The 25488-nt window shown below is 52.9% G+C and overlaps 1 protein-coding gene across 8 annotated transcripts in view; it reads left to right on the plus strand.

Annotated features, from left to right (window-relative positions):
* XPO6 (exportin 6) overlaps positions 1–23003 on the plus strand; it is a 103582-nt gene extending 80579 nt beyond the window's left edge. For all 8 annotated transcript variants that reach the window (XM_078440050.1, XM_078440048.1, XM_078440047.1 and 5 more), the window contains exons 13-24: positions 20–179; positions 3131–3223; positions 5784–5928; positions 7906–8052; positions 8964–9153; positions 13737–13892; positions 14977–15091; positions 15275–15446; positions 16781–16942; positions 19461–19559; positions 19692–19922; positions 22291–23003. In XM_078440050.1, coding sequence (XP_078296176.1) covers positions 20–179; positions 3131–3223; positions 5784–5928; positions 7906–8052; positions 8964–9153; positions 13737–13892; positions 14977–15091; positions 15275–15446; positions 16781–16942; positions 19461–19559; positions 19692–19922; positions 22291–22392 — 1772 coding nt within the window. In that variant the 3' untranslated portion in view covers positions 22393–23003. The remainder of the gene's footprint in view (positions 1–19; positions 180–3130; positions 3224–5783; positions 5929–7905; positions 8053–8963; positions 9154–13736; positions 13893–14976; positions 15092–15274; positions 15447–16780; positions 16943–19460; positions 19560–19691; positions 19923–22290) is intronic.
* Positions 23004–25488: the final 2485 nt, after the last annotated feature.

Genomic DNA, 25488 nt, shown 5'->3' on the forward strand with positions numbered 1-25488 from the left:
CTGCGGTGTTACGTTCCAGGCCACAGGTTGAACATCACAGCGGAGAATGACTGCCGGCGACTGCACTGTTCCCTGAGAGACCTGAGTTCCCTCCTGCAGGCCGTGGGCCGGCTGGCCGAGTACTTCATCGGAGACGTGTTTGCGGCGCGGTTCAGCGATGCCCTCACCGTTGTGGAGAGGTAGGCCAGAGTGACGTCACGGCGCCGCTCCTTCTTGCGTGAGGGCGGCGTGCTGCCGGCTGTAAGGCGGACGCGGAGCGGCCACCGGACCCCTCTGGACTTCAGGTCCCTCGCTGTGACATGGAGGGGACCTGGTGCCTTGTAGCTTCTTGTGAGAGTTCACGAGATACGGCACTTAGCGCAGCGGCCGGGGGTTAGCAGCCTGTACGCGTAGGCCGTTCACTTCATTGCAGATTGGGTCTGTGGATGAGAAGGCAGGGTTAGTCCCGGAAGAAGCCACGTGGGGTCAGTCTTCTGTCTCCGCCCACAGGTAAAGAGACACCGGGAAAGCCCTGGGAGTGGAAGGACAAACAGGTAGTCCGTCGGCATCTGGCAGCCAGGTGCTAGAGGTGGGACTTTTTCCAGCCCTGGGAGGGTCCTGAGGAGTTGAAGCTTGACCGGAGAGGAGGCTCCCAACCTCTCCACCACCAGGCTTCTGTCATTACCCCTCCCCTCGGGTCCCTCCTCGGGTTTATGGCTGCGTGTGTTGAGGACCGCTCCTGACTGCCCCATTCTCCCTGCGCCCCTCCCACGAACTCAGGCACTTAACGAGTCAGATGCTTCAATGTGTTTGGAGGTTCAGACTGTTTCAGGGTAACCGGTGGATTGATTAGATCAAAATTGGGCAGATGTGGGTCCAGCCCACAGTTGAGCCACCGGACTCTTTCACTGGCCCACTCGCCGTATCATTGACAACACGCCAAGCGAAACCAAGCCCCAAGCCTAGTGACTTGCGCACCAGAGTCGTCTTTAACTGTTACTCTTCGCTTAAAAGCAGAGAAAACAAAGAGCTTTGAATAAATCTTTAAAAGCCAGATTAATATCAATAAATAGTAAAAGTAGCACGTGGTAGGAAACTTTCAAAGTGGTTTTGCACGTATCATTTCATTCTTTACTTTGGGGGATGGGGATGTCACGTTCCCTGTGAGCCAACCGTGGCCCAGAGATGGTGAGAGCCTCTCTTCAGGCCACGCTTCACGAGAGGGAGCACATGGGTTTTTGGCCATCTTCCTGAGTCCAGATGCTGTGCTCTAGCCACGCCACAGAGCTGTCGCCTCCAGCATCCTCCTTCCTCGCCGTCCTGGGTGAGGCCCGTTCCACTGCACTGACGGTTAGCGGAATGGGACGCGTTCTTCCTCCTTGAAATCTGTATCTTTTCAGAGTTCAGAGTTCCTGCGTCATTAGCTCATAGGTCCTTATAAGGACATCTTTCTGCACTGCTTTTAGGTTTGAGGCTCAGTACTTACAGGTACTTTGCAGTCTTGTCTTCATTCAGAATAAAGTGTGAGAGAAGGCTCCTTGTTACGACTGCTTGATCTTCGTAGCCGGTGTGATTAGCCGGCTTTTCACTCAGGCTCCACACAACAAACCTCCTAGCTAAACTGCTGCACGTAGAAATCGTAAAAGACACGTTTAGAAGCCCATTTTCCGTGTAGAGTAGCACCAAAGAATGCTGGGGAACGCGAAAGCAGAACGTAAAGTCAAACACAGGGTGACTCCACTTACGTGAGGCCCATGGAATAGTCCGGACCAGAGGGAAAGGGGAATGGCGGGGGCCAGGGCTGCGGCGGGGGATGGGGTTGCTCTTTCGTGGGTCCAGACTTAGAGTTTTATAGGATGAAAAGGTAAAGGAGACAGGAGCGGGTGGCTGCACGCTCTGCGTGTATTCAGTGCCACTAAATAAATGTATACCTACTTTGTGAATGTGAAGAATGGAGAACAGTTTAAAGAGTTAAACACCGGGTGCATGTTGGTACGTCGCTTACGTATCACCCCGGCCCCTTTCCAGAGCTTCTAGTCGAGAACCCTTGCTACTTTCACCCTCACTTCCTGACTGCTTCCTGACCCTCAGTGCTTTGGGACTCAAGCTTGTGGTTTTCTAGTGAAGTCCCGCTTTCTGGTCCCTTCAGAGAGCAGCACTTTCCAGAGTGTGGTCCACGCGCACGGAGCCCCAGGATGTTTCCAGAGATGCAGATTTCCAGGCTCCTCCTTGCAGCTGCAGGGTCGGTCTGTGGGGTTGGACCAGGGAGCCTGCACTGTGACAGGTTCCCCAGTTGAGTCTTCCGCTCGGTGAAGTTTGAGAAGCTCTGTGCCGTGGCACCGAGGGAGAGAAACACCCACTGTCTTCCCTGGCGCCCGCCTCAGACCTGCTCCCAGGCTTCCTTAAAGAGCAGGCACGGGGAGAGCTTCGCCGCGTCTCCGGCTTCTTCCCTTTGCTCAGAAAGGGGCATCCATCTCTAACGAAAGAGGCATTTTCCGTTTCTCTGTACAGCCGGTTCTCCAGTTACTGGATTGAAGGCTTGTCTGCGTGCAGTGAGCCCTTGCGCCACCAGTGGGCGCAGCAGCTTGCTTCTGGAAGGATTGTGCTTCATGTCAAAAACGCTTCGATTTGTTCTCAAACCTTTTTTGCTTCGTGCCCTGCCCTCTCCCCCAAACATTTTATCATGAACATCTTCGAATCTTCAGGAAAGTTGAAAAATTATACAGGGACCACCCATATACCCGTCACCTAGATTCTACAGTGAACATTTTGCTGTATTTTCTTTGTCATATATCTGTCCATCTGAAACATTTACTTGTCCAGAGTTTTGTCGTTGTGGTAAAATACACACCATGAAATATTTACTTCTTAGTCACTTTTATTGTATATATTATATCATCTTATATTTCCCTGTTAGATATTTATTTTGCATACAAAGTTTTTTGATTCTGTAAGTCAGCTTTAGTTAGTGTCTTTATATAAATCTTCATGCACATCTCAGGTATCTTTGGGATAAAATTGAAGGTCTGGTCTTGATTCTTCTTTGGATGGAAAAAAGTCTGTCTTTGGGACCTTTGTTGGTACCTTGTCCATTTTGTCTATGTTAGCCCACAAGCTGAATGTTTTCTCTTACCTGCTTCTTTGCCAACAGGTTGGTCAAAGTCACTCTGTATGGATCTCAGATAAAATTGTACAACATTGAAACTGCTGTGCCGTCAGTACTGAAACCTGACCTCATTGATGTGTAAGTACAGAGTTAGCTGTTTGTGCGTTCTCAGGAGGGACCTTGTCCTCCGGCCCCCAGGAATTTTCTGGATAGAAGGGAACAGTTGTGCCTGCCATGAAGAGGAGAAAAACTGCCTCCTCCAAGCCTAGGCAGAGAGAAAGATTGATTGGGGGCAGGGGTGATTGGAGTAAGTGGAATTCATCAGGCAGATGAGAGCTGGGAGCAGAGGGTATGTGGGGTAGGCATTTCAGGAAGAAAGAACAGCATGAGCCAAGACAAAGATGTGTTGCAGAGCCCCGTGATTAGGGGGTGGTGTGTGGTTTGTGTGGTGGGAGATGAGGCCGGATAGGCACGGTAGGACCATGGTGGAAACAGCTCGAGTGCCGTGAATCTTCTCCTGTGGGCCAGTGACTGCAACTGTAGGGCCCAGAGAATTACTTGGGCAACACATTCCATCGGAGATTCTGACTACAGCAGGATGTGGAAGGCTCGGGTATTTGCGGATTACGCAAGACCTCAGGCGATTCTGAAGAACATTCAGGGACCACACTTTGAGAAGCTTTCAGGACGGTGGGGAGCTATTAGGAAAGTGACTATGGAAGGGACAGCAGAATGGAGACTGGAGGCGGGGCCACATCCCAGGGATCACACTGCCTGGAAGGCTTGCTCTGGACCGGAGCGGGCATTGGCGAACTATGGCCTGTACCGAATCCAGCCCACTGCCAGCTTTTGTAAATTAGGATTGGAGCACGGCCGGGCCCGTCCATTTACGTATTATCTATGCTGCTTTTGTGCCGCAGCGGCAGAGTGGCTGTGACAGAGTGTGTGTGGCCTGCAAAGCCTAAAATATTTTCACTCTGGTATTTGCAGAAAAAGTCTGCTGACCCCTGTTCCGGAGCAGTTCTTAAGCTGCAAATTAGGTAAATGATAGAAAGAGAGTCTTATCTGTTACTTTATAGTGGTTTAGGTTTTTTTTTTCAGAGTGTGTGTGTGTGTATATGTGTGTGTGTGTATACACACACACACACACACGTATACATATATATATACTTTTCCTTTTCGAGATTAGAGAAAGCTGTGAAGCTTCAGCCGAGAAAAATGCTAATTTGCTCATAAACACAACATCTTGCACACAATTTCAGGAAGTTTTGGAGCCCCTCCCTTTAAGCCTTACGGAGCTCTGTAAATTTGATAGATTGACTAAAATTCCTAGACTCCAAAGGCTGACTTTCAGAGCTTAAAAGTTAAAAGTCAGTGCATTCTAAATGTAAAATACAAAATAACGGCTTGAAAAAGTTCACACCTGTAGAAAAGGGGAAAAACAGAATGAACACCCTATACTCTCAAGCTAGATTCGTCAGTTATAGATATTTTGCCACATTTGCTTTTGTTTCTCACGCTTCCTTTTTGTTTATACAGGTGAACACACACACAAACACACACTATTTTTTTGTAAGTAAACTGAAAATAAATTGCAAACATGTCACTTCACCTATAAACTCTTGAGCACATATCTCTGGGAACAAGGTCCTCCTCCTACATAACCATAATACCATTATCAATACTCTGAGACTTTCACGGATGCCGTAATATCTGGGGTTTTTAAGAGTGTATATGTATATATTTTTCCATACTCGAATTTCTCCAGTTGCCTCAGAAGTGTCCTTCTTTCTTTGGATCCAATGTCTAACTAATCATGAATCCCATATTACATTTCTCTCCCATAATCTAGATCAGCTCCCCAGACTGTACATGTTCGTGGGAGGGAGGGACAGGAGGAGAGTCAGATGAGGGAAAGAGAAATGGAGTTTTGGGGAGATTTAGGTCTTAATTTTTTTGTTTTTAAATGTTCACTTAATTTTGAGAGAGAGAGTGCAAGCGGGAGAGGAGCAGAGAGAGAGAGGGAGAGAGAGAGAATCCCAAGTAGGCTCTCTGCGCTGTCAGCACGGAGCCTGATGCGGGCCTTGAAGTCACAAACCATGAGGTCATGACCTGAGCCCACATCAAGAGTCAGACACTGAACCGACTGAGCCACCCAGGCACCCTCTTAATTTTTTTTCCTAAGGAAAATCTTAAAAATCGAAATTTGTCTGGTTGTTGATCTGTATGAGATCGATGGTCAACATTTTTCGCGAGAACACTAGATAGGTGGCGGTGTGCCCTTCTTGTGTCCTGTCTGAGGCGCTTGAGGTCAACTTGCCACCCGGTTGGTGGCGACCAGTTTGATTTCCACGTGGTGTCTGCCTGAATCCTAGCTCTGTCCCCTAAAAGGTCCTAGGAGCGGTGAGACCCCTAAGTCCCCAGGCTCTTGTTTCCTAAAATTCGTTGTCCACTAAAAGGAGCCGTAGCTTCATAGAGAACTGACTGCTCTCTGTGTCACAGGAAGTGGTGGCAACATTTAGATGATGAGTTTTGATTTTTAGGTCCTACCTGAGCGAGTACGTGATTTCTGTGCCGTCTCGCGTGTCTTAGAACGGTAAATGCAATGAGTGGAATCCTTACTTGCTGTGGACACAAGTTTAATGCTCATATGTCTTGACCTTAACCTTTGAAATCGCATCTTCTCTCCCCTTTGCAGGCACGCCCAGTCCCTGGCCGCTCTCCAGGCGTACTCTCACTGGCTAGCGCAGTACTGCAGCGAAGCTCATCGGCAGAACACACAGCAGTTTGTTACGCTCGTCTCCACCACCATGGATGCCGTCACACCTCTGATCAGCACCAAGGTCCTAAGGCAGCAAGGGCTACGCTTTTTAAGTTTGTTTATTCCGGGGGGGGCGAGGGAGAACATCGAGCAGGCTCCGCACTGTTACCGCGGAGCCTGACGTGGGTCTCGGCCCCACGAACCTCCAGGTCGTGGCCTGAGCCGAAATCGAGTTGGACACTTAACCAGCTGAGTCACCCAGGCGCCCAAGGGCTACGCTTTGTGTCTAAGTCCTTGTCCTTTTGTCCACATACCCACTTATTATAAAATCAAAATATCGCATGGTGTTAGACCCATAATTCTCAGCACTACCATAGAACCACGTGTCCTCTCATGTTCCTTTTGAGCTGTGGTCCATATAAACTCAAATGTAGCTTAAGTTTTTAACCTCAGTCCCACATGAATGCATGCTCATTGTGAAGAAGTTAAACACTATTTAAGTTATAGACCGAAAATTTATGGTACTCTTTAATCCCCCATTCTAAAACACTGCTGTTTGGTAGTGGGAATGTTTTATAATTCTCCTGTTGATGGAAATTAGTTCTTGGTATGTACAACCTTGTAGGATGGGTTCCGGAAAGTGAATTTACCGGGTCAAAGGTGCATCCAAGTAAATTTGACGGCTTCTACTCAGCTGTCCTTTGAGAAAACCATCAGTTTATATTATGGAGCGTATAGGTGTTCGTCTTTTTTGTTTGTTTGTTTGTTTGTTTAAAGTTTATTTGCTTTGAGAGTGTAAGTGTGGGAGGGTCAGAAGGAGGAGAATCCCAAGCAGTCTCCGAGCTGTCAGCGCAGAGCCCGACTTGGAGCTCTGTCATGTGAACCATGAGATCATGACGTGAGCTGAGATCAAGAGTTGGACAAGCAACCAACTGGGCCCTGTCTTTTTGTAGTCTTAATCTACATAGCATTCTGTCCTCCTCTTAACAGTGTATTGATTTCCATAAGGTTTTGTTTAGCTTGTTAAAAAATTTTTTTTGATGTTTAGTTTTGAGAGAGAGAGAGTGTGTGCGCGAGGGAGGGGCAGAGAGAGAGGGAGACGCAGAATCTGCAGCAGGCTCCAGGCTCCGAGCTGTCGGCACAGAGCCCGATGTGGGGCTCGAACCCATGAACTATGAGCTCATGACCTGAGCGGAAGTCAGATGCTTAATCAGTTGAGCCACCCAGGTGCCCCAGGTTTTGTTCAGTTTGTGATTGTAATTTGTAAATGAGTTACAATATCCCACGAGGGGGGATTAATATAATTTATGATGTATCCAGCCATTGCTGGACTTTAATGTTGCCTGCATTTGAAAAAAATCACTATAGATCATTCTGAAATGCACATATGCACTTAGCTTTATCCTTTTAGGTGATTTTCTTAAAGCGGGATTAAAGGTTAAAGGTTAGGGATAATGTGTGATTCTAGGAAATTCTAGTAATATTTCTTTCGAAAGTAACTGCATGCCCGTGACTCTTTGGTGTGCTGTTTTTTACCAGTCTTACCAGCATTAGGTCATATCTATAAAGAGTTTTCTCTTTTGCTAATTTGAAAAGGGCAGATGGTCCTCGAACCAGGTTTTTGATTGGCACGCGGAGGGGAGGAAGCAGGAGAGCCTGGCGTGACTGGTTGAGTGTTGGAAGGCGGGTGGAGAGAAACGTTGGCTTGGTTGGAGCGGGAGGAGTGAGGTGAACAATCCCGAGTAGTTTGAATGACAGGCCAAGGAGTCTGCCGTGGAATATTTGGAGCTGAGAAGCGATCGCGCCCAGAGGTGCCAGCGACTAAGGACAGGAGGAACTGGAGGTGGCGCTCCCGGCGTGAGGTCAGGAGCTGCGACGTGGCACAGAGGAGCGTGCCTCGTGCTGGGCGCCGTCCCCGGAAACTTCTTGGACACAGAGCCCGAGTTATGTGCAACGACGGCCCTGCAGCAGATCTGGCTTGCGACTGCCTCGTCAGAGTTCTTCGAATCGCAGCCTCGCGGGAGAGCTAGTGAACCGACACGTTCTCTTCTGTCTCCAGGTCCAAGACAAGTTGCTGCTATCTGCGTGCCACTTACTGGTCTCACTGGCCACCACCGTGCGGCCCGTCTTTCTGATCAGCATCCCCGCGGTGCAGAAAGTGTTCAACAGAATCACCGATGCCTCTGCTCAGCGACTCGTCGATAAGGTGAGACCCCAGGGCCACGCTGCATGGGCCCTGGAGCCGTGAGGCTGAGCAAGAGGAGTCTGGTCTTTCTTTCGCACTCGGAGCTTACGGGCTGTGCCACCAGAGATGGTTTCCTCCCCAGGTGGCACTTAGGGCAGCCTCCGTGCCCTGTCGTCAGGCCCTTCCCGACGCAGTCGGGCGGTGTGCAGATCAGGATGTAAAAGACCCTCCCGATAGGTGCTGAGGTGGCGCTGCTTTGAGAGCCAGCGATTTGGCTGGTGTCAGCGTCTTCTTTGCATTCCTTTTGGTTTAAAACAGTCCGTTGTCACGTTTGTTTTCTTAGGGTTGAGAAGCTCCAGACAAGGATTTTCACAAAATCCTTCAGGAGGCTCAGGCTGGAAGTTTAAAAACCAACAAGACACAGGTGGCGTCCGAGGGGAGTCGGAGCAGTTACTTGGGCGCGCCCGGGGTGGCACAGTATTGGTTTTGACCTGGCGCCAAAGGCACGTTGATCGCAAGAGGTTCTCGGCAGCCTCTCTCTCTCTCAGCCCTGTTCTCAGCGGCTCCTCCGAGGGTGCTGGGAGCCAGCAGCTAAGGGACTGGTTAGACCGAGCGTCTGCAGTGACTGTGACTCCCCCGCCCTGTAATGCTGCAGGTACCAGAGTAGAGGGGCAGTGACAGCATCGGGAAATGACATTCCAGGATGGGGCCTGGAACGCGCTGGAACCAGGCGTGGTGTTTTTGCTTCACTTTCACTTTCCTCCCTGCCTTACCTGAGATTTGGACCGAAGCCTCAGGCCCAGCCTGTGAGAAAGGAGCCCGGAGGCCTGAGCTCCGCGTGTGCCCTGGGTGCCCAGGCTGCGTCTGGTGCAGCGGCTGTTGCTCTTGACCCTCTGATGGATACCTGGGGCCGGGGGGGTGGTCTCTTCCAGGCTCAGGTGTTGGTGTGCCGAGCCCTCTCTAACATCCTGCTGCTTCCGTGGCCAAACCTGCCTGAGAATGAGCAGCAGTGGCCCGTCCGTTCCATCAACCACGCCAGCCTCATCTCCGCACTCTCACGGGACTATCGCGATCTGAAACCCAATGCTGCGGCCCCCCAGAGGAAGATGCCACTGGAGGACAGTAAGTGTCCCAGAGCCGGGGACGGCCCGGGGAGGCAGGTAGGCCAGGCGCTGTCTTCCTTTGTGGCCGATGCGGCATTCGTTCATCTGTCCGTAGTCCCTCAGCTGCAAAGTGGGAGAGCCAGCTTTCGGCGGTAGAAGCCGCTTCTCTGTGGAATTCTGTGAACGCGTCAGCCGGACCTATTTCCTGAATGTGGGACACCCCTTCTCTTAGTTAAAATGTCAAAAATAAGTAAACCGTCAATGGTGCCTTCCTTGGATAAAAAAATGTACAGGGACTGATCCGTTTCAGATACTTATATAAGCAATCAAAGCAATTCACTGGGAAGAGCAGATCTAAGAACTGTCTTTTGAAACTATTTTTAACCTTTCTCCAAATGCGTGTATTTCAGAGGCTTTGAAAGAACTTGGTATCTTCACAAATGGCACTTCAAGTTTAATTATTTATATTAAAAAAGGAGAGAAAAATGAATCAAGAGAACTCAGTTCAAGTAGAAGGCATCAGATTTCTCTGATGTACAAATTTTATAGTACATGTTAAAAAAATACAGTATTTTCACAGTGAGAAAGTATTGGAACATTATTGGATAACATCATTCATAGAATGTCAACAAATGTTAAAAATAGCAATAAATACCAGCATTTTTTAAAAAACATCATTTTCTTTTTAAATTTTTTTTTTTCAACGTTTTTTATTTATTTTTGGGACAGAGAGAGACAGAGCATGAACGGGGGAGGGGCAGAGAGAGAGGGAGACACAGAATCGGAAACAGGCTCCAGGCTCCGAGCCATCAGCTCAGAGCCTGACGCGGGGCTCGAACTCACAGACCGCGAGATCGTGACCTGGATGAAGTCGGACGCTTAACCGACTGCGCCACCCAGGCGCCCCAAAAACATCATTTTCATAATCAGGGACATTATGCTTATTGTACAAAAATATTAGAATAGTATAAAGAAGGGGAAAACTCTTAAATCTCATTGGTTTTAGTATTTTAGAAAGTCACCCTTTTAATTCTCTCACTGTCATCCTTATTCTCTGTTTAAGTATGTCTTCTAGTTCTGGAGCTGCATGGGAGCAGCGGAGCTCGTGAGGGTGTGCTGAGCGCTGGGCCCTTGCCCGGGCGGTCCTCTCTCCGCCATCACACCTCCGGCTGAGCCGGCACCAGCCTTCACGGTCCGGTGTTTGCCTGGTCCTGGGTCTCGGTGTTTTACATTCACTAATTCATTGAATTTCCACATCAGCCTACGAGTTAGGCACTGTTGATTATCCTGATCTTATCCCTGGGGAAACCCGGGTAAGAGGAAGTCGTCGGCGCAGGGGTTACATACAGCTAGTGTGGAGTCGTGTTTCAGAAAATCTAGTGGTCTTTTGTCTCTTTATTTTACACGTGCTTATGTCGGTCAGCCAGCATGGGTTGGGTAGGTTTGCCCTGTGGTAACAAACAGTCCCCAAAGCGTAGTGGCTTAATCCAGGAGAAAGATGTATTTCTTGCTCGCACTGCATGTTCAGCTGGGGCCACGGGGGTTGGAGAACGTCCTGCTTATTTTCCTGGCGACTCAGCGACCCAGGCCGCTGAAGGCCGCCCCGCAGTCTGTGCTTACACGGGGACAGGGACGTGGGGGCTTGTGCAGTGGCTCTTAAAGCACTGGTCTGCAGGTGACACCCATCATTTGTATCTCCGCTCACTTTTCGTCGGCCAGAGCATACGCTTCCACGGCAGAGCGGGTGCCACCACATGCTGGAACTATTTGCTGAATAGAACCCATGGTTCCCACGGTGCACAGACTTAGAGTAATGTCTGTGGGGTGTTCGCTGCGTGCCAGGCGGGGTCCCGGAACTTCATGTACGTTACGTCGTGCGGTCCTCCCTGCAGCCCTGTGAGGTCTGTCTTCTCCTCCTGCTGCAAGTGATCCAATCCAGGCCTGGAGTGTTTTTTCCCGTCCCAGTTTAGTACTTTGAAAAATTTTCAAACCTACAGAATAGTTGAAGGATGAAGCAAAGGAACAACTGTGTATCTTTCACTAGGATTTACCACTTGTTAGTATTTTGCCACACTCGTGTTTCCTCGCACCTCCCCACACACTTCCTCTTTTTAGCAGAGCCCTTTAAATAAAGGAAGTTACTGACACTTTATCCTTGACACCTTAACCTTTGTCTTTGAGAACAAGGTGTTCTCTTCTGTAACCCAAACACCACGAATACAGCCAAGTCGTGACATTACGGTAATGTCATTTAACACCTAGACCATGTTCAGGTTTTCCCCAGGTGTTACCAAAGTGGCCTTTTTTGCTTCTTAAAAAGTCCAAGATACAGCCAAGGAGCTTGTGTTCTGTTTGGTTGTCACATCTCTGTTTGTTTGTTTATTTGAGAGAGCAAGTGCAGAAGCGGGGGAGGGGCAGAGAGAGAGGGTGAGAGAAAATCCCAAGCAGGCTCTGCACCGTGAGTGCAGAGTCCGACATGGGGTTCCATCTCATGAACTGTGAGATCAAGACCTGAGCTGAAATCAAGTGTTGGACGCTCAACCTACTGAGCCACAGGTGCCCCTCTTCAGTCTTTTAATATAGAAAAGTATTCCTGGTTTTTTGTTTCTTCTGACATTGACAGTTTTGAAGAGTCCAAACCCATTTGCATGTAAAATGTCCCATAATCTTTTCTGTCTGATTGTTTCCAGCAGTTGGGGTGTGAATACCACCTGGGCAGTGACGTGTACCTCCCGTTGTGTCACTTCTGTGTGTCCCATTTTGGCATGCTCTCTGGGATCACTTGTTTTGAGCAGTGCCTGCCAGTCTCTCCATTGTGAAGCGCCCTCCCCCACCAGGCTCAGCAGGTGTAGGTTGTTCAGGATCAGAGAGAAGGTGGTGGGGTCGGGAGTCAGATCTGATTCTGAATGCTTCCAGATCCTTGTCCTGCACGACATCACCCCTTTGTTCTGAAAAGCATTGTTTTTAATGATTTGATAACATCCTATTCCATGGAAGGTATCACACTTTACGTATCTCTCCTGTTACTACGTATTTAACGGTGCTTTCCGTTTGCTCTTGTACATTTTTATGAATACGCTTTGGTTCTTATTTCAGTTTCCTTACACATCAGAGGTCAAGTTTTGGTCTCTTAACTCTACTGGCTTTTCCCCCTAAACTGCTTTCCCTGTGCCTTGTGTCATCTTGGGGAAACGTCTGACCCGAGTGCAGTTTCCTGGCCCCGGTCCTTGTAGCAGCTGTGAGGGAGTGGCTCCTTCCATAGGATGCGTGTGCCCTGTGTGCACTTGCCGAGGTCCGTGTGGCTGGCCGTTAGAGAAGCAGGCCCGTCGTGAGCCATTCTTCTCTTTCATGCTCAGTCCTTTGAGTGAGGTGGTGGTCTCTCTCTGTCCACATTTTCAGATGAGGAGACAAAATCTAGTAGAGTCAGGAGTGAAACCTGCTCCTCTAGAGCATCTATTCCTTCTGCTTTATGTTTCTCTGGAAGCTGCTTCAGCCGCCGCAGAGGCTTCAGCCGCTGCAGAGCTTGAGGGGCCAGGGCGACCCAGGGACCCCCACCAGGTAGAGGCCAGCCCTCAGCCCAGCTCTGGTTCCGCCCTCTGGAGCTCTGCCAGCGTTGAGTCTGCTGAGCTCAGGCTGAGCCATGGGGGTGCTTCTTAGGGCAGCCGGTGGGAAGCTCCGTGTCTAAGGGGAGGAGCCAGCCCCACCAGTGCTGAGGAATGGTGACAGCTTCCCTGTGCTGGACCTTCCGATGTGCCAGGCACTGGGCTAGACACGTTCTCAACCTTGTCTCTCATCCTCGCGGCAGCCCCGTGAAGGTGGGGCTGTTGGCTATTCCCGGTGTACTGACAAGGAGCCTGTCTGGGTGTAGGGCCGTCAAGTGCCCGTCTGTGGTTCCTATCCGGCACCTCTGATCAGGGCCCTTTCCGTGTCCTCTGAGCTCCTGCCCGTTTGCTGGCCACCACCTCTGCTTTCTCTGTGTTCCCTGAAGACATCGCGTTTACATCAGGGTCTCATTAGAAGCGTATGTTGTTGATAACATCATATGATACCATAATAATCATATATATCGTCAGGCCCCAGGCCCAGTAGGATAAGGGGCGAACAGGCAGTTTATTCACGAACGTAGCAACAGTAGGTGGGCCAGCGGGGTGCTGGTGCCGATCGCCAGGCGGGGAGGTACACGTCGGGTGGAAGGGGTGTCGGATCTGCATGTGTCCTTTCTCGCCTGGGGCGATTACCTTGGGACGCCCAGTCTCACCCGTCTGTTCACCATCTCAGAGTCTAGACACCTAACTGGGGCCACGTTTTATCTTTTCCTCTGGGTGGCCTTGTTTCTGGTGGACAGAGGCAGAAGAGAGGCAAAAATCTGAGCAAGCAGGCAGCCAGAGTCCTGGCGGAAAAAAGAAGAAAGAAGAGGGTGTAGGGGGAGAGAGACGGGAGAGGTGGAGAAGCCCACGAAGAGAGACTGTGTTCGTTCAGCAAGGTTTCTGCGATTGCCCTCCGAATACTTCTGCGAATCTCGCCCCCTCCCGGGTATTCCCCGGCCCCCTGCTTTATTTATCCTCCGACAAGTCATAACGTGCACTGAATCTCGATTTGCAGCCAAAGTGATTATCCACCAGACGCTTAGTGTTTTAGAAGACATCGTGGACAGCGTCTCCGGGGAGTCCACCAAGTCCCGGCAGATCTGCTACCAGTCGCTGCAGGAATCCGTGCAAGTCTCCCTGGCCCTCTTTCCAGCTTTTATCCACCAGTCAGGTAGGAGCTGCTGGCAGGCGCCTGCAAGGCCCAGAGCGACTGCTCGGCTCGGCAGAACACAAGGAGCTGGCGGTGCGGGCCCGGGTTCTGAAGGCAGAGGGCAGGGACGCTCATGGGGGGGGGGGGGGTGCTGAGGCCCCGTGGAGCCCTCACCTGGGCCTTGCACCTGTGTCGTGTGGCCCGGAGTCACTTGGGGCGTCTACCTGGGACTCGCTTCTAAGTCTTTGCCTTCTCCCAGCGTGGCCACGAGTGGATGAGGTGCAGGGGGCTCTGTAAAGGAGGGGAAGGAACTTTTTCCCCCGAGTGCCGCGTATTTCCTTAGATGGCAAGGTGGGTTTTGCCGACATGGTTCCCTCCCTCACCCGATAGAGGCTCTTTCTGGCTCTCGGGAGAGCGTTTACAGCAGCCTCGTCAGTCTTCGGAGAGGACTATTGGGGCCTGTCAGTCAGCAAGCATTCACTGATTGCCTCTTGTAAGCAGAGTGTGTGAGGTTAGAGCCAGAACACTGTACGAGATGATTGTTGAGATCTGCCAGTGGAACCGGAGGAAACGTAACCAACGTTTTTGGCAATTAGTCCCATTATTGGTCCATTAATGATAATGGACCATTAATGATAGAGGGCCACGCAGCCTGAATACACCGTCATTATCCATTTTCAGCCACTTAACCTCTGACCCAAGTGCGGGGATTAGCGATCAGAGAGCAAAATGGCAGAAGCACTCAGGTGTTGGTTGACCCGGTTGAATCGCTCCGTCAGCGTGAGCACAAAATGGCCCACCTGCAGTGAAAACTCGGTGTCGCTGGATGCCGGCTGGCGAGGGAGGCTTCGAGGTGACCTTCGCTTCCTCTAGTGAGCCGTTGTGAGCCAGAGGTTCGCGAGGCCGGAGCCGTCGTCCCAGCATGTCCTCGGTCATCTCCCGCTTTGCATCACGGCTCCGATGGTGTTGGGGAAATTTCTTCCAGCAGGAAGCCTTCGGGAGAGAGGATAGTGCAGATTGAAAAAAGGAGGTCAGCCAGGCCCCGGGCTTCCACTTACCCTCGTGTGCTCGCGCCTCTGACCGTTCGCTTTGTGCCTCTGCTTAGATGTGACTGACGAGATGCTGAGCTTCTTCCTCACTCTGTTCCGAGGCCTTAGAGTACAGATGGGCGTGCCTTTCACGGAGCAGATCATCCAGACCTTCCTCAACATGTTTACCAGGTAACCAACCACAGATCCGCTGTCCGTGGCTTCCAGACTCCCAGGGGACAAGGAGGGGTGGGGCCGGCCACAAAACCTAGGACTTTCTGCTCCTTTCTCTTCACTTGCCGCGAGCGTTGGTTTTCATGCTGCCCGCCCCAGAGAGCATTTCTTTGGCTACTGCGTGCTTCCCCTTGTCTGCAGAGAACAGCTGGCCGAGAGCATCCTCCACGAAGGCAGCACTGGCTGCCGGGTGGTGGAGAAGTTCCTGAAGATCCTGCAGGTGGTGGTCCAGGAGCCTGGCCAGGTGTTCAAGCCTTTTCTCCCCAGCATCATCTCCCTGTGCATGGAGCAGGTGTATCCCATCATTGCTGAGGTATGAGGGGCTGGGGTGGTCCCCTGTGCTGCCTCGCTTCTGCAGCCGAGGAGGGAATGAGATAGTGAAGAAAATGCAGTGTTTTAAAGCTCACTTGTTATTTTTCTGTAAGATAATTTTTTCCAGGAAAGAATGCCTGTAGCTTGGTCCAGTCTTTTTGTATTGGTCGAGTTAATTGGAACTAGTCTAGGGAAAACACAGCAGGTTAAGTGCAAGGCTGGTCGGTGAGTAAGATCAGTGTCCGTGGCAAATAGCTTCTAACTTTAGGTGAATATGTGGTTTTCTCCGGCAAACACCGTAACAAGACGTACTTGTTAAGACATACTAGTAAGCCCATGCACCGGTCTCAAGGATACGAGGCCAGTGCTTGGAACCATGTAGAAGTTTTGTTGTTAAAGAAACACTCCACATCCTTAGAAAACCTACATTCAGCATGACAAGATCCAGAATAAGTGTGAATTTAACTAAATTTTATGTGATAGTTAAGTAAGAGCTAACCTTTTTAAGTCCCCCAACTAAGGCTTAAGTGAGTGAGTTGCTTTGCGTCGTTAAACACGCTTGGGCCCTGTAAGGATTCCTGCCATGGGAGCTGGTGCCCTCTGGTCCCAATTTAATTTTAATCAAGGCTGAATTAAATATATCTGGGGCTTACAGTTTTGAATTCTACAGAGACATCTGGAATACCGTGACCTGGCATGCCCTCCAATGACTTGGAGATTTTTGGTTCAGTTAGAAAATACCGCTAAGCCTCCCCTCCTCCCAGAACCCTGCTGCTGGTGACCGGGGACACAGGCCCAGAGAGCGCTCAGCGCCACACGCTGCCTCCTCTGAGGTCCCCTGACGCTGCTTTCTGTGCCTTCCAGGTGCTCTGTGACTCCTCTTCCGTAGACGGCAAAACTGCTTTTAAAGCTTCTTACTTGTCTTACATGGGGTCAACAGGTTAGCTGGGACAGCGGTTTTTATCCTGGGGGAAGGAACAACACAGCCAAGAAGAGGTGACAGATCGGATCAGCTGCTTTCTAAACAGGAAACCCGTATCGCTCATTGCTCTGCCATTTGGTAGCCGTTTTTTCCTGGCTTAGAGGGCTGAGGGTTTCCCTCAGAAAAAGGGCACCCCTGGCACTGACCCGGGCATCGTGTCTCTGCGGAAGTATACCTGGTTTGAACTGCTGGCCTGAAGGGGACTGGACCAGACGGCAGTGTGGGGGGACACTGACACTCTGCTTGCTGTTATCAGGCGTTGCCCGGGCCTCCTTGCTGCTCGGAGCTGAGGCTGTGAGCGGCCCCCCTGAGCCGCAGGAAGGGAAGGTTTGAGGGTCTGTGTGTCTCCACAGCGCCCCTCCCCTGATGTGAAGGCTGAGCTGTTTGAGCTCCTGTTCCGGACGCTCCATCACAACTGGAGGTACTTCTTCAAGTCCACTGTCCTGGCCAGTGTCCAGAGGGGGATCGCTGAGGAGCAGATGGAGAATGAGCCTCAGTTCAGTGCCATCATGCAGGTAACGTGCTGGCAAAGCCGGCGAGGCTGCCGTGTGATCCCGGGACGGACAGGCCTTATCCTGGACACCAGCTGGGGCCACTGGCTGGCCGTCCCTTGGTTTGCTTCCCTGACATATGGGGAAGCCAGGTCGTCTTGGGCCGAAGCTTGGTTACTACCTCTTGCGACCTAGGAAGTTAATTAACTTCTTGGAGCCCCAGTCTCTCCCCTCATCAAGTGGGGAGAATGCTGCTTATCTGATGGGTTTATTGTGAGGTTGGATGAGTTAGCGTATGCTCAGCAGCTGGCACTTGTGTTTCCCAAGGGCGAGGGGACTGCCTGCCGTCAGCACAGCTGTCGAGGCCTCCTTGACTGGGAGCTGAGTGGAGTCTCTTGGGGAGACTCCCCCTTGGAGAGGGACCCAGTGATCTGCATTTTTAAAAGATCATTCAGGGGGCGTCTGGGTGGCTCAGTCGGTTGAGCGTCCGACTTCGGCTCAGGTCATGATCTCGCGGTTCGTGAGTTCTAGCCCCGCGTCGGGCTCTGTGCTGACAGCTCGGAGCCTGGAGCCTGCTTCGGATTCTGTGTCTCGCTCTCTGTCTGCCCCTCGCCTGCTCATGCTCTCTCTCTGTCTCAAAAATAAATAAAACATTAAAATAAATTAATTAATTAATTAATTTAAAAAAAAAGATCATTCTGGCCCGTACCACACTATACTGGTGGAACACCGCCCTGTGAAGCAAGTGGTCTCCCGCCGTGGGAGGCTAGGGCGGCCAGGCTGCCTCGTGGCTGCTTTCCGGCACTATCCTCATTCTGCACTGGATCGTAGAACTTTTTGTTCTAAGCCTAGGTTGGAGTAGAGGGTTCTCCTTTTGTTTGTTTCAGTGCAGGGTTTTCTTCACAGCATGGGCAGAGGGATTCTCCCCTTACCCCCTCGAGCCCCCGGTCGGCACACAGGCACACGCTCCCAGTGTGGAGAGTCTGGATGAGCACGAGCCCTACGGCTGGTCTCCTGCTGCCCTTCTGTCTCCGGTGGGGCCTTGGGTGTGGAGTATTCAAGTGTTTGCTCCCCTCCTATCCCCCTCTTCAGCCTTGCTTTTAAGCCTTCTTGGTGATGGCTGGCCCCCTGCTCGGGACTGGTAAAAGCCAGTTTGGAAGACGGCTTCACAGTCTGGCAGTTTCCTGACCAACAATCCTACGTCTAAGCATTTTACTTAAGATAAATGAAAACATATTCATGCCACGTGTCCACGGGTGTTTATAGTGGCTTTTTTCATAATTGCCCAAATCTGGAGACAATCCAGATATCCATCATCTGGTGAGTGGGTAAACTGAGGCACACGCATATAATGGACTGCTACTTGACAGTAAAAGGGAACATTCTTACACCAACACCAACATAGGTCACGTTGTGCTGGGTGAGAAGCCAGACCCAAAAGGCTACAATGCCATATGATTCCATTACATCCTATAACATTCTGGAAAAGGCAAAACTGGAGGGACCGAGAATGAGCAGTGGTCGCCCAGGGGCAGGGGAAAAGGCTGACTACTAGTGGAGACACCAGGGACACTTTTGAGGGGTGGGGGGAGATGGAAATGTGTGTTTTGATTGTCATGGTGGTTAGATGACCCTGTACCAGTCACACGGCAGTGCACCCCGAAAGAGGGAGTTTTTCTGTGTCACACACTTCAGTAAACCCAACTTAAAAAAGTAAATAAAACATTGGGCATCATGGAGATGTCACTGCTGTAGCAGGCATTATAAGACCCCCTTCTTGTAGCTCAGGGGCCTGGGGTCAGAATGACAGAGCAATCAGCAGCTTGTTAGGGGTGGGGGCTTGTACGTCATCAGCTTGGGGGTTGTTTTGGTCAGGTCCGGAGGGGAGTTTCTTTTTGCCCTTGAACTAATAGCTCATAGCCCAGAAATTACAAAGCAGTTTAAAACTTTGCTGTTGCTTAACCCCAAGCAGAGGCAGCTGGTTGAAGGAGCCTCCCAGGATTTGTGGTCTGTAAGAGCTGGGACGCCGAGGAGAGGGTGGGCAGCTTCTCGCTACACAGGCAGAATCCATGAAGGGATCTGGAGGTTTATTCCAAAAGGCCAAGGTGAAACCAAGATGTGAAGTGAGGCCCAGTGGGGAGGACTTAAGAGCTAAGACTAGGGGCGCCTGGGTGGCTCAGTTAGTTAAGCGTCCGACTTCGGCTCAGGTCATGATCTCAACGCTTGTGAGTTCGGCCTGGTGTCAGAACTCAGAGCCTGGAGCCTGCTTTGGATTCTGTGTCTCCGTCTCTCTCTGTTCCTCCCCTACTCGTGCGCCCCCCCCCCCGCCCAAATAAACATTGAAAAAAAAAAAGAGCTAAGGCTACACGGGAACATTCCAAGATCTGAGCAGAAGAATCAAGGCAGTGGATACCCTAGCCCTGCGGTGGGCATGAGGAACTGCCTGTGGCACGCCCATTCTTTTGGTGTGGGGCGGGGGCCCTTGAGGGCCTGGTCTGAGGTGGTTTAAATGGTGCTTATAACACAGTGGTCTTATTTCTAGGCTTTCGGACAGTCCTTTCTCCAGCCTGATATCCACCTATTTAAACAAAATCTCTTCTACTTGGAGACTCTCAACACCAAGCAGAAGCTATACCACAAGGTCAGTGCCCCCTCTCCGGAAGGGCCCTTCGTCAGAGCTGCCCCGGGGGTGGGCGGAGTCCCACCCTCCTCAAGGCCCCAGGGGCAGAGCAAGCCCTCGTGCCCTGGCTTACCCAGGCCTCTCTGTCTGCAGAAGATCTTCCGGACCACCATGCTGTTTCAGTTTGTGAACGTGCTGCTACAGGTCCTCGTTCACAAGTCCCACGACCTTCTGCAGGAGGAGATCGGCATCGCCATTTACAACATGGCCTCTGTGGACTTTGATGGCTTCTTTGCAGCCTTCCTCCCAGAGTTTCTGACCAGCTGTGATGGCGTGGATGCCAACCAGAAAAATGTGCTGGGGCGGAATTTCAAGATGGATCGGGTGAGGAGAGAGAGGCCAGGCTAAAGGGAGGACGGGCCAGGGCTCACACGCCTGGGGCCTGCTCAGGGAGGAAGGGGCAGTGGTCTGTACCCGCCGGTGGCTCCTGAACGACTTGGTGCCGCGGCTGGACGCAGGGGCACACGCCTCCCCCGGTGTGTGTTCTTCACGTCGGCCCCTGGGCCCCGGCCCCAGCAGTCTGGACGCTGTTCCCTCACGGGTCGTGAACTCGCAGACAGGCTGCGAAGACTGGTGCTCAGGAGTCTCTGAGTCCCCAGAGTTCGAGGTGGGCACCTGGGCTCTCCCCAGGCCTCCCGGTTCAGTGTGGGCTGACCTGCTGCCGCGTCCTGGGAGGAGCCCCTGCAGCACTCCCCCTTGTCCCCCTCGCCGCCCGCTCGGGGAACGTGGTGCGAGGGCGGGCTCTGTGGCCCCCCGTGCAGCACCTTGGGTGGCTGTGGGTGCACACGGAGCCAGCGCTGCCCGTGTGTCCGGGTCCCGTGGCACCCGGCTTCTGTCCCGGCGCCTGCCTCCCGGGCCCTCACCTGCCCTGCTTACTCTCTCAGCCGTTAGGTTTCTTCGCTTGCCCGATAGGCTTTTCCTGGAACTCTTCCCACGGAACAAGTCCTTTTTGTCCTTCACCACCTGACACGTGGCAAGATGAAATCTTTCTCCCACGTCCTCATGCGTCCCTGCCTTGCCTCCCACCCTGGAGCAGCCTGCCCACGGTTCCCCTTTAGTGTTCAGATTTACACATTGCTCGCTGGAGCAGACTCCTCTCACCGCTTGCCCGTCTCGTCTGTGACGTGTGTCAGGATAGTGCTTTCTTAGACTCAGGTCCTGTTTTCCCTTGTCTTGGAATCTTTCTCTCTGGGATGTCTTGTTCCCTCCTAAACTTTTTCTTAAAGTTCACTGCAGCCACTTGGGTATTTTTCCTTCCTTTTCCTGGAGACCACATCCTGATATTTAACTGTCAGTTTCTAGTGATGTCATTGTCAGCCAGCTTCTCGATTGAAAGCCGGGCTTCCAAATCTATATATGCATCAGTGCACCTGGGGTGCTTATGAAACACACAGGAACATATTCTTGTATCCTCCCCCAGGAAATTTGAATTTGGCATTTGGGAGCCACTGATCTAAGAGATACCCCTTGGTTTGTTTTCTGGAGGATGAGTAAAGGAATCAGTGCCTCCACTCACCAGTTCCCTCTGTACCTGAAGTTGGCTGCCTCTCGGCCCGGAGAGGGTGTTGGGGCTCAGTCCCTCCCTGCTTCAGAGGAGCCTCCCTGGGAAGACAGGCGGCGGCGCCCTCCGTGGATGACGCCGGGCCAGCCAAGTCACATGTCCTGGCTCGCGTGAGCCTTCCAGCAGCCTTCTGAAGTGTATACAGGTCTTGTTGTTAATCCCATTTCACAGATGAGCCCAGGCTCCGCAGGGTCAGCCGTTAGGTGGCAGTTCAGAGCCTGGGAACGCTAGAGCCGGGAAGCAGGATCCCTCGGCTGGGCCTTCTCACTCGGGAGCCGGTTTGTACTGCCCACGCACAGGGGGAGCCGAGGGCGGCTCGACAGCGATGAGCAGGGGTGCTGGCCTGGGCAGCTGGGGCCTTTTTAGAAGAGGCAGGCTTTGAGCGGAGGCCGAAGAGCACAGATTAGCGGGGGTGAGGCGTGGGTGGGCGAGGGGAGCTGTCGGTGGCTTCAGCCGTTTCCGGAACCCGCCCTGCCACTGGGCTTTCAGAAGGCGTGCACTCGCTCTGTGGCAGGCACCGTTGGGGTCACTCCGCATTTGGACCTGCGCTCTGGCCACCGGTGATCCCGGCCTAAAGATGAGGGGGCTGACCCCCGTGCTCTTGTTGTGGCCTCTGGTGGGGTCTGGGTTCCGGCTGCGAGGGGCCCTCTCGATGGGTGTCTGCAGCCCGTGGGTGCCGCCGATGCGTCCCTGCTGACTGGTCGGGCCCGCCTGGGGCCCGGGCGGGGGTGGACTCTGTGGACGTGGCTTGGCCGTGGCGAAGGAGAGGTGTGCGTTGGCAGGCGTGCCCCCGTGCACGAGCCAGTCCGGTCTGGACCCCCTCCCTGGGGCAAGTTCCGCGATCGCCGTGCGCTTCACTGTCTTCACCCTTACGACGGTGGTGTGAACGCACCGTGCGTCGCGGGCTTGGGTGGGGCTCGAGGGGGTGGGTCCCTGAGCGGACGCGCAGGCCTGCACGCGGGGAGCGCCAGGGGGGCGTTCGCTCCGCTTCTGGCTCTCCCGCAGCGCCTGTGCTGACACGGTGCGGGGAGGCGTAGAAGGTTCGAGCGTGCTGGGACGGAAGTGGCGGGGGCTGGGGTTGAGCCGGGGTGCGGGGTGGGGCTGGGCTGCAGCTGTGCCCCTGCCTTCCAGGACCTGCCCTCGTTCACCCAGAACGTGCACAGGCTGGTCAACGACCTGCGCTACTACAGACTGTGCAACGACAGCCTGCCCCCCGGCACTGTGAAGCTTTAGGCGCGGCCGCCCGCTGCCACGGGACACACCTGCTGCTGCCGCGCCCGCACCGCCTCCGCCGTCCGCCCTCCGCCCTCCGCCACAGGCGCCCCCTCACGGGCCTCGCTGCTCCTCGGATTCCCGCACCCTGACCGGCTACCTGCCCCCCCGCTCCTCCACGCCCCCCTCCCGCCGCCCACCCAGCCGACCCGGCTTCGGGGTGCCCCTCAGCGCTGGCTGGGGTGCCCCCGGACGTCAGGGGCGGGCGAGGGGCTCGTGCGCCCAGGCACCAGGGAGGCCCCGGGGAATCCTGTGGGCCGTCCGCGCACCTCCCGAGGACACCAGCCGTGAGGCAGAAGCGCCGGGGACCGCTCGTGACAGTGCCACCTTCTCACCATTCCGCCCCCACCCACCCCGCCCGGCCGGCGGCGGAGAGGCCTGACGCGGGACTATCTGGGCGCTTCTGCCCAGCCTCTCCCGCCCTCCCCTCCGATTGCCTTGAAGTCTCTGCGTTTTGTCAGAGATTCGCAGACTCGTGGGTTTTTGTTCCCGTTTTCTCATCATTCCATTGTGATACTAAGAAACTAAGAAGCTTAATGAAAAATAAAATGCTTATGTTGTTGTTATAGAAACGCTGGTCAGGGAGCGTCTTTCCACTCGGGGCCTCCCTGGGCCAGCGTGCGGGTGGAGGACATCCTGGTGCGGAGCAGGGCAGTGAGGGGCGTGGGACTGTGCCGGGGGAGCGCACACACAGGAGGGCCGCCTGGACAGCCTCTCAGTGAAGCGGCCGAAGGACGCGGGACCCCCGGTTCTCTGGGGCAGAGGGCGGGAGCTGACTCTTACAGGTCACCCGGTGGCGGGGGTGGGGGTGGAGTCCACGTGGGGTCCACCACCCCTGCTCCTCAGGCTCCGGATCCCGTTCCTCTCCTCCTCCAGAATGGATCCTTTCTAGACACCCAGGCAGGAGTTGCCCCTCTGTGGCCCAAAGTCTCGCCTGAGGTCAGCAGAGAGGCGGAGGTCTCAACAGGTGGCTCATCTGAGAGGCGGTGGTTGCAGGGGAGAGGAGGGAGGCTGTAGCAGGGTGGCCCTGGGGGCCAGTTGGTAGGTCTGAGAGCTGGGCCTTGTCCGGCCGCTATTCGCGTGTGGAAGTGGTGCTTGTCCCGAAGTTTCTGGGATAGCGCGTCAGCAGCTCCTCCTGCCTTGAGGGTCATAGCGACCAGTCTGACGGCACTAGACATTTTTTTTTTTAATTTAATTTTTTTTAAATGTTTAATTTTTTAAATGTTTTTATTTATTTTTCAAACAGAGACAGAGCATGAGCAGGGGAGGGGCAGAGAGACAGGGAGACACAGAATCAGAAGCAGACTCCAGGCTCCGAGCTGTCAGCACAGAGCCCGACGCGGGGCTCGAACTCATGGAGGAGTGTGAGATCATGACCTGAGCTGAAGTTGGTCGCTTAACCGACCGAGACACCCAGGCGCCCCTTTAATTTTATTTTTAAGTAATCTCTACACCCAGCGTGGAGCTCGAACCTACAACTCCCAAGATGAATAGCCTCAGGCTCCACTGACCGAGCCAGACAGGCGCCCCGGGACTCGGCTAGATTCTGACGTGGAATCCCACACCTGGCAGGAAGAGGCTTGCGCACCCGAAGTGAGAGTGGCCACTGGCTTGTTGGTAGGACTGGGGAGGAAGGGCTTCTACTTCTGAGGCCTTTACAAGGACCACTTGCAGGGGTGAGGGGCCCGGGGGCCCTGGGTGGTACGTGTGTGTGCCAGTGTGTGCGTGATGTGGCCCCTTGCTCCGTGTCGGTCACAGCCTCCCAGTTACAGCTAGCCCCTCTTCAGAGTTCGGAGAGGAGGAAATTGAAACTCTGGTCGCTCTTTTGCAGAAAAGAATTAACATCCAATTATTCCTGGGCTATAAATACCACCTCACCTGCCCGTGAGGGGAGGCCAGAGTGTGGTCTGTGCCTGAGCCAATGAAAGGGCTTTTTGAATGCCTTGCAGATGGAAGGGGTGAAGGGATGGGGTCTGCCGCCCGAGAGCTGTACCCTTGGACAGAACTCGAGGCAGGATTTGGGGTGGGAGAGGAGAGGCCGTGGGGAGTAAGGTGGGCCCAGATGGGGGATTTTTGTTCCAATTCTGCTGGACGTGGCCCCAGCTGTGTGCATTGTAGTGAGCTCCCCGTCCTTGGAGGTGTGCAAGCAGAGTCTGGGTGACCTGCAGAAAGGGTCTGCTCCCTTCGTTGTCATCCTCTGACTTGCATCTGATCCCTCTTGTCTGCAGTGGCTCTCCCGCCCCCCTCCGTGGGCACAAGAGCAGGCCTTAAGAAGTGTGGCTGGAATTGGGTGCATTCTCAGGCGCTTGACAAGCCCAGAGACTGTCTGCATTCTGAGGGAGGGGACAGGGAAAGGCCAGACACGGACAGCAGTGAGCCTTTAGGTCAGTCTTGGCTGGGGACTGGTAACAGCTTCCCGAATTCCAGCATTTTCTGCAACTCGCCTGCCATTGGCCTCAGACAGTGGAGGGTCGACTTTTTTTTCAATAGCCTTTTTTTTTCTCCTGAGTAAAATATTGTAGTAAAAAATGTAGAAAGCTTAAAAAAAGACATCTGATCAGAGAAAACCACTGTTAATATTTTGGTGAATTTTCTTTCCCACGTGTGGACAAACACATGTTTTTGCTTTTCCTTTATTTTTGGTTTTGTAAAAGCGAGTTCGTGTTGTAGTGCAGCCTCTCTTGTTCACTTGACACGTTGTGACCCTTTTACTTACTATTCTAGTAAAACATGATTTTTAATGGCAGATGGCATTTCACGGACACGCTTCGTTTATGGGGTTCCTTATTCTCAATGATGCGCTGTGGACATTCTCACACGTAAATTTCAGCGCTTGTCTGTTTCCATAGGTTCGGTTCCCACACGCGAAGCTGGCGGCACAAACGTTCTCGACTTGTGACAGGTTTTGCTGGGCCTGGTTTCTCTTCGGAAGAAGCGTACTCCAGAGTTGCACAGTGTCTGAGCTCGAAAGGCTCCGATGAGATCATTTGACCAAATCAGCCCCCACTTCTGTGGATCCTGGGGCCTCTCCTGCCTGGTTAGCTTAGTGGTGGGGCC

The sequence above is a fragment of the Panthera onca genome, chromosome E3, assembly GCF_046562875.1.
Source record: "Panthera onca isolate mPanOnc1 chromosome E3, mPanOnc1 haplotype 2, whole genome shotgun sequence".
Taxonomy (NCBI): Eukaryota; Metazoa; Chordata; class Mammalia; order Carnivora; family Felidae; genus Panthera; species Panthera onca.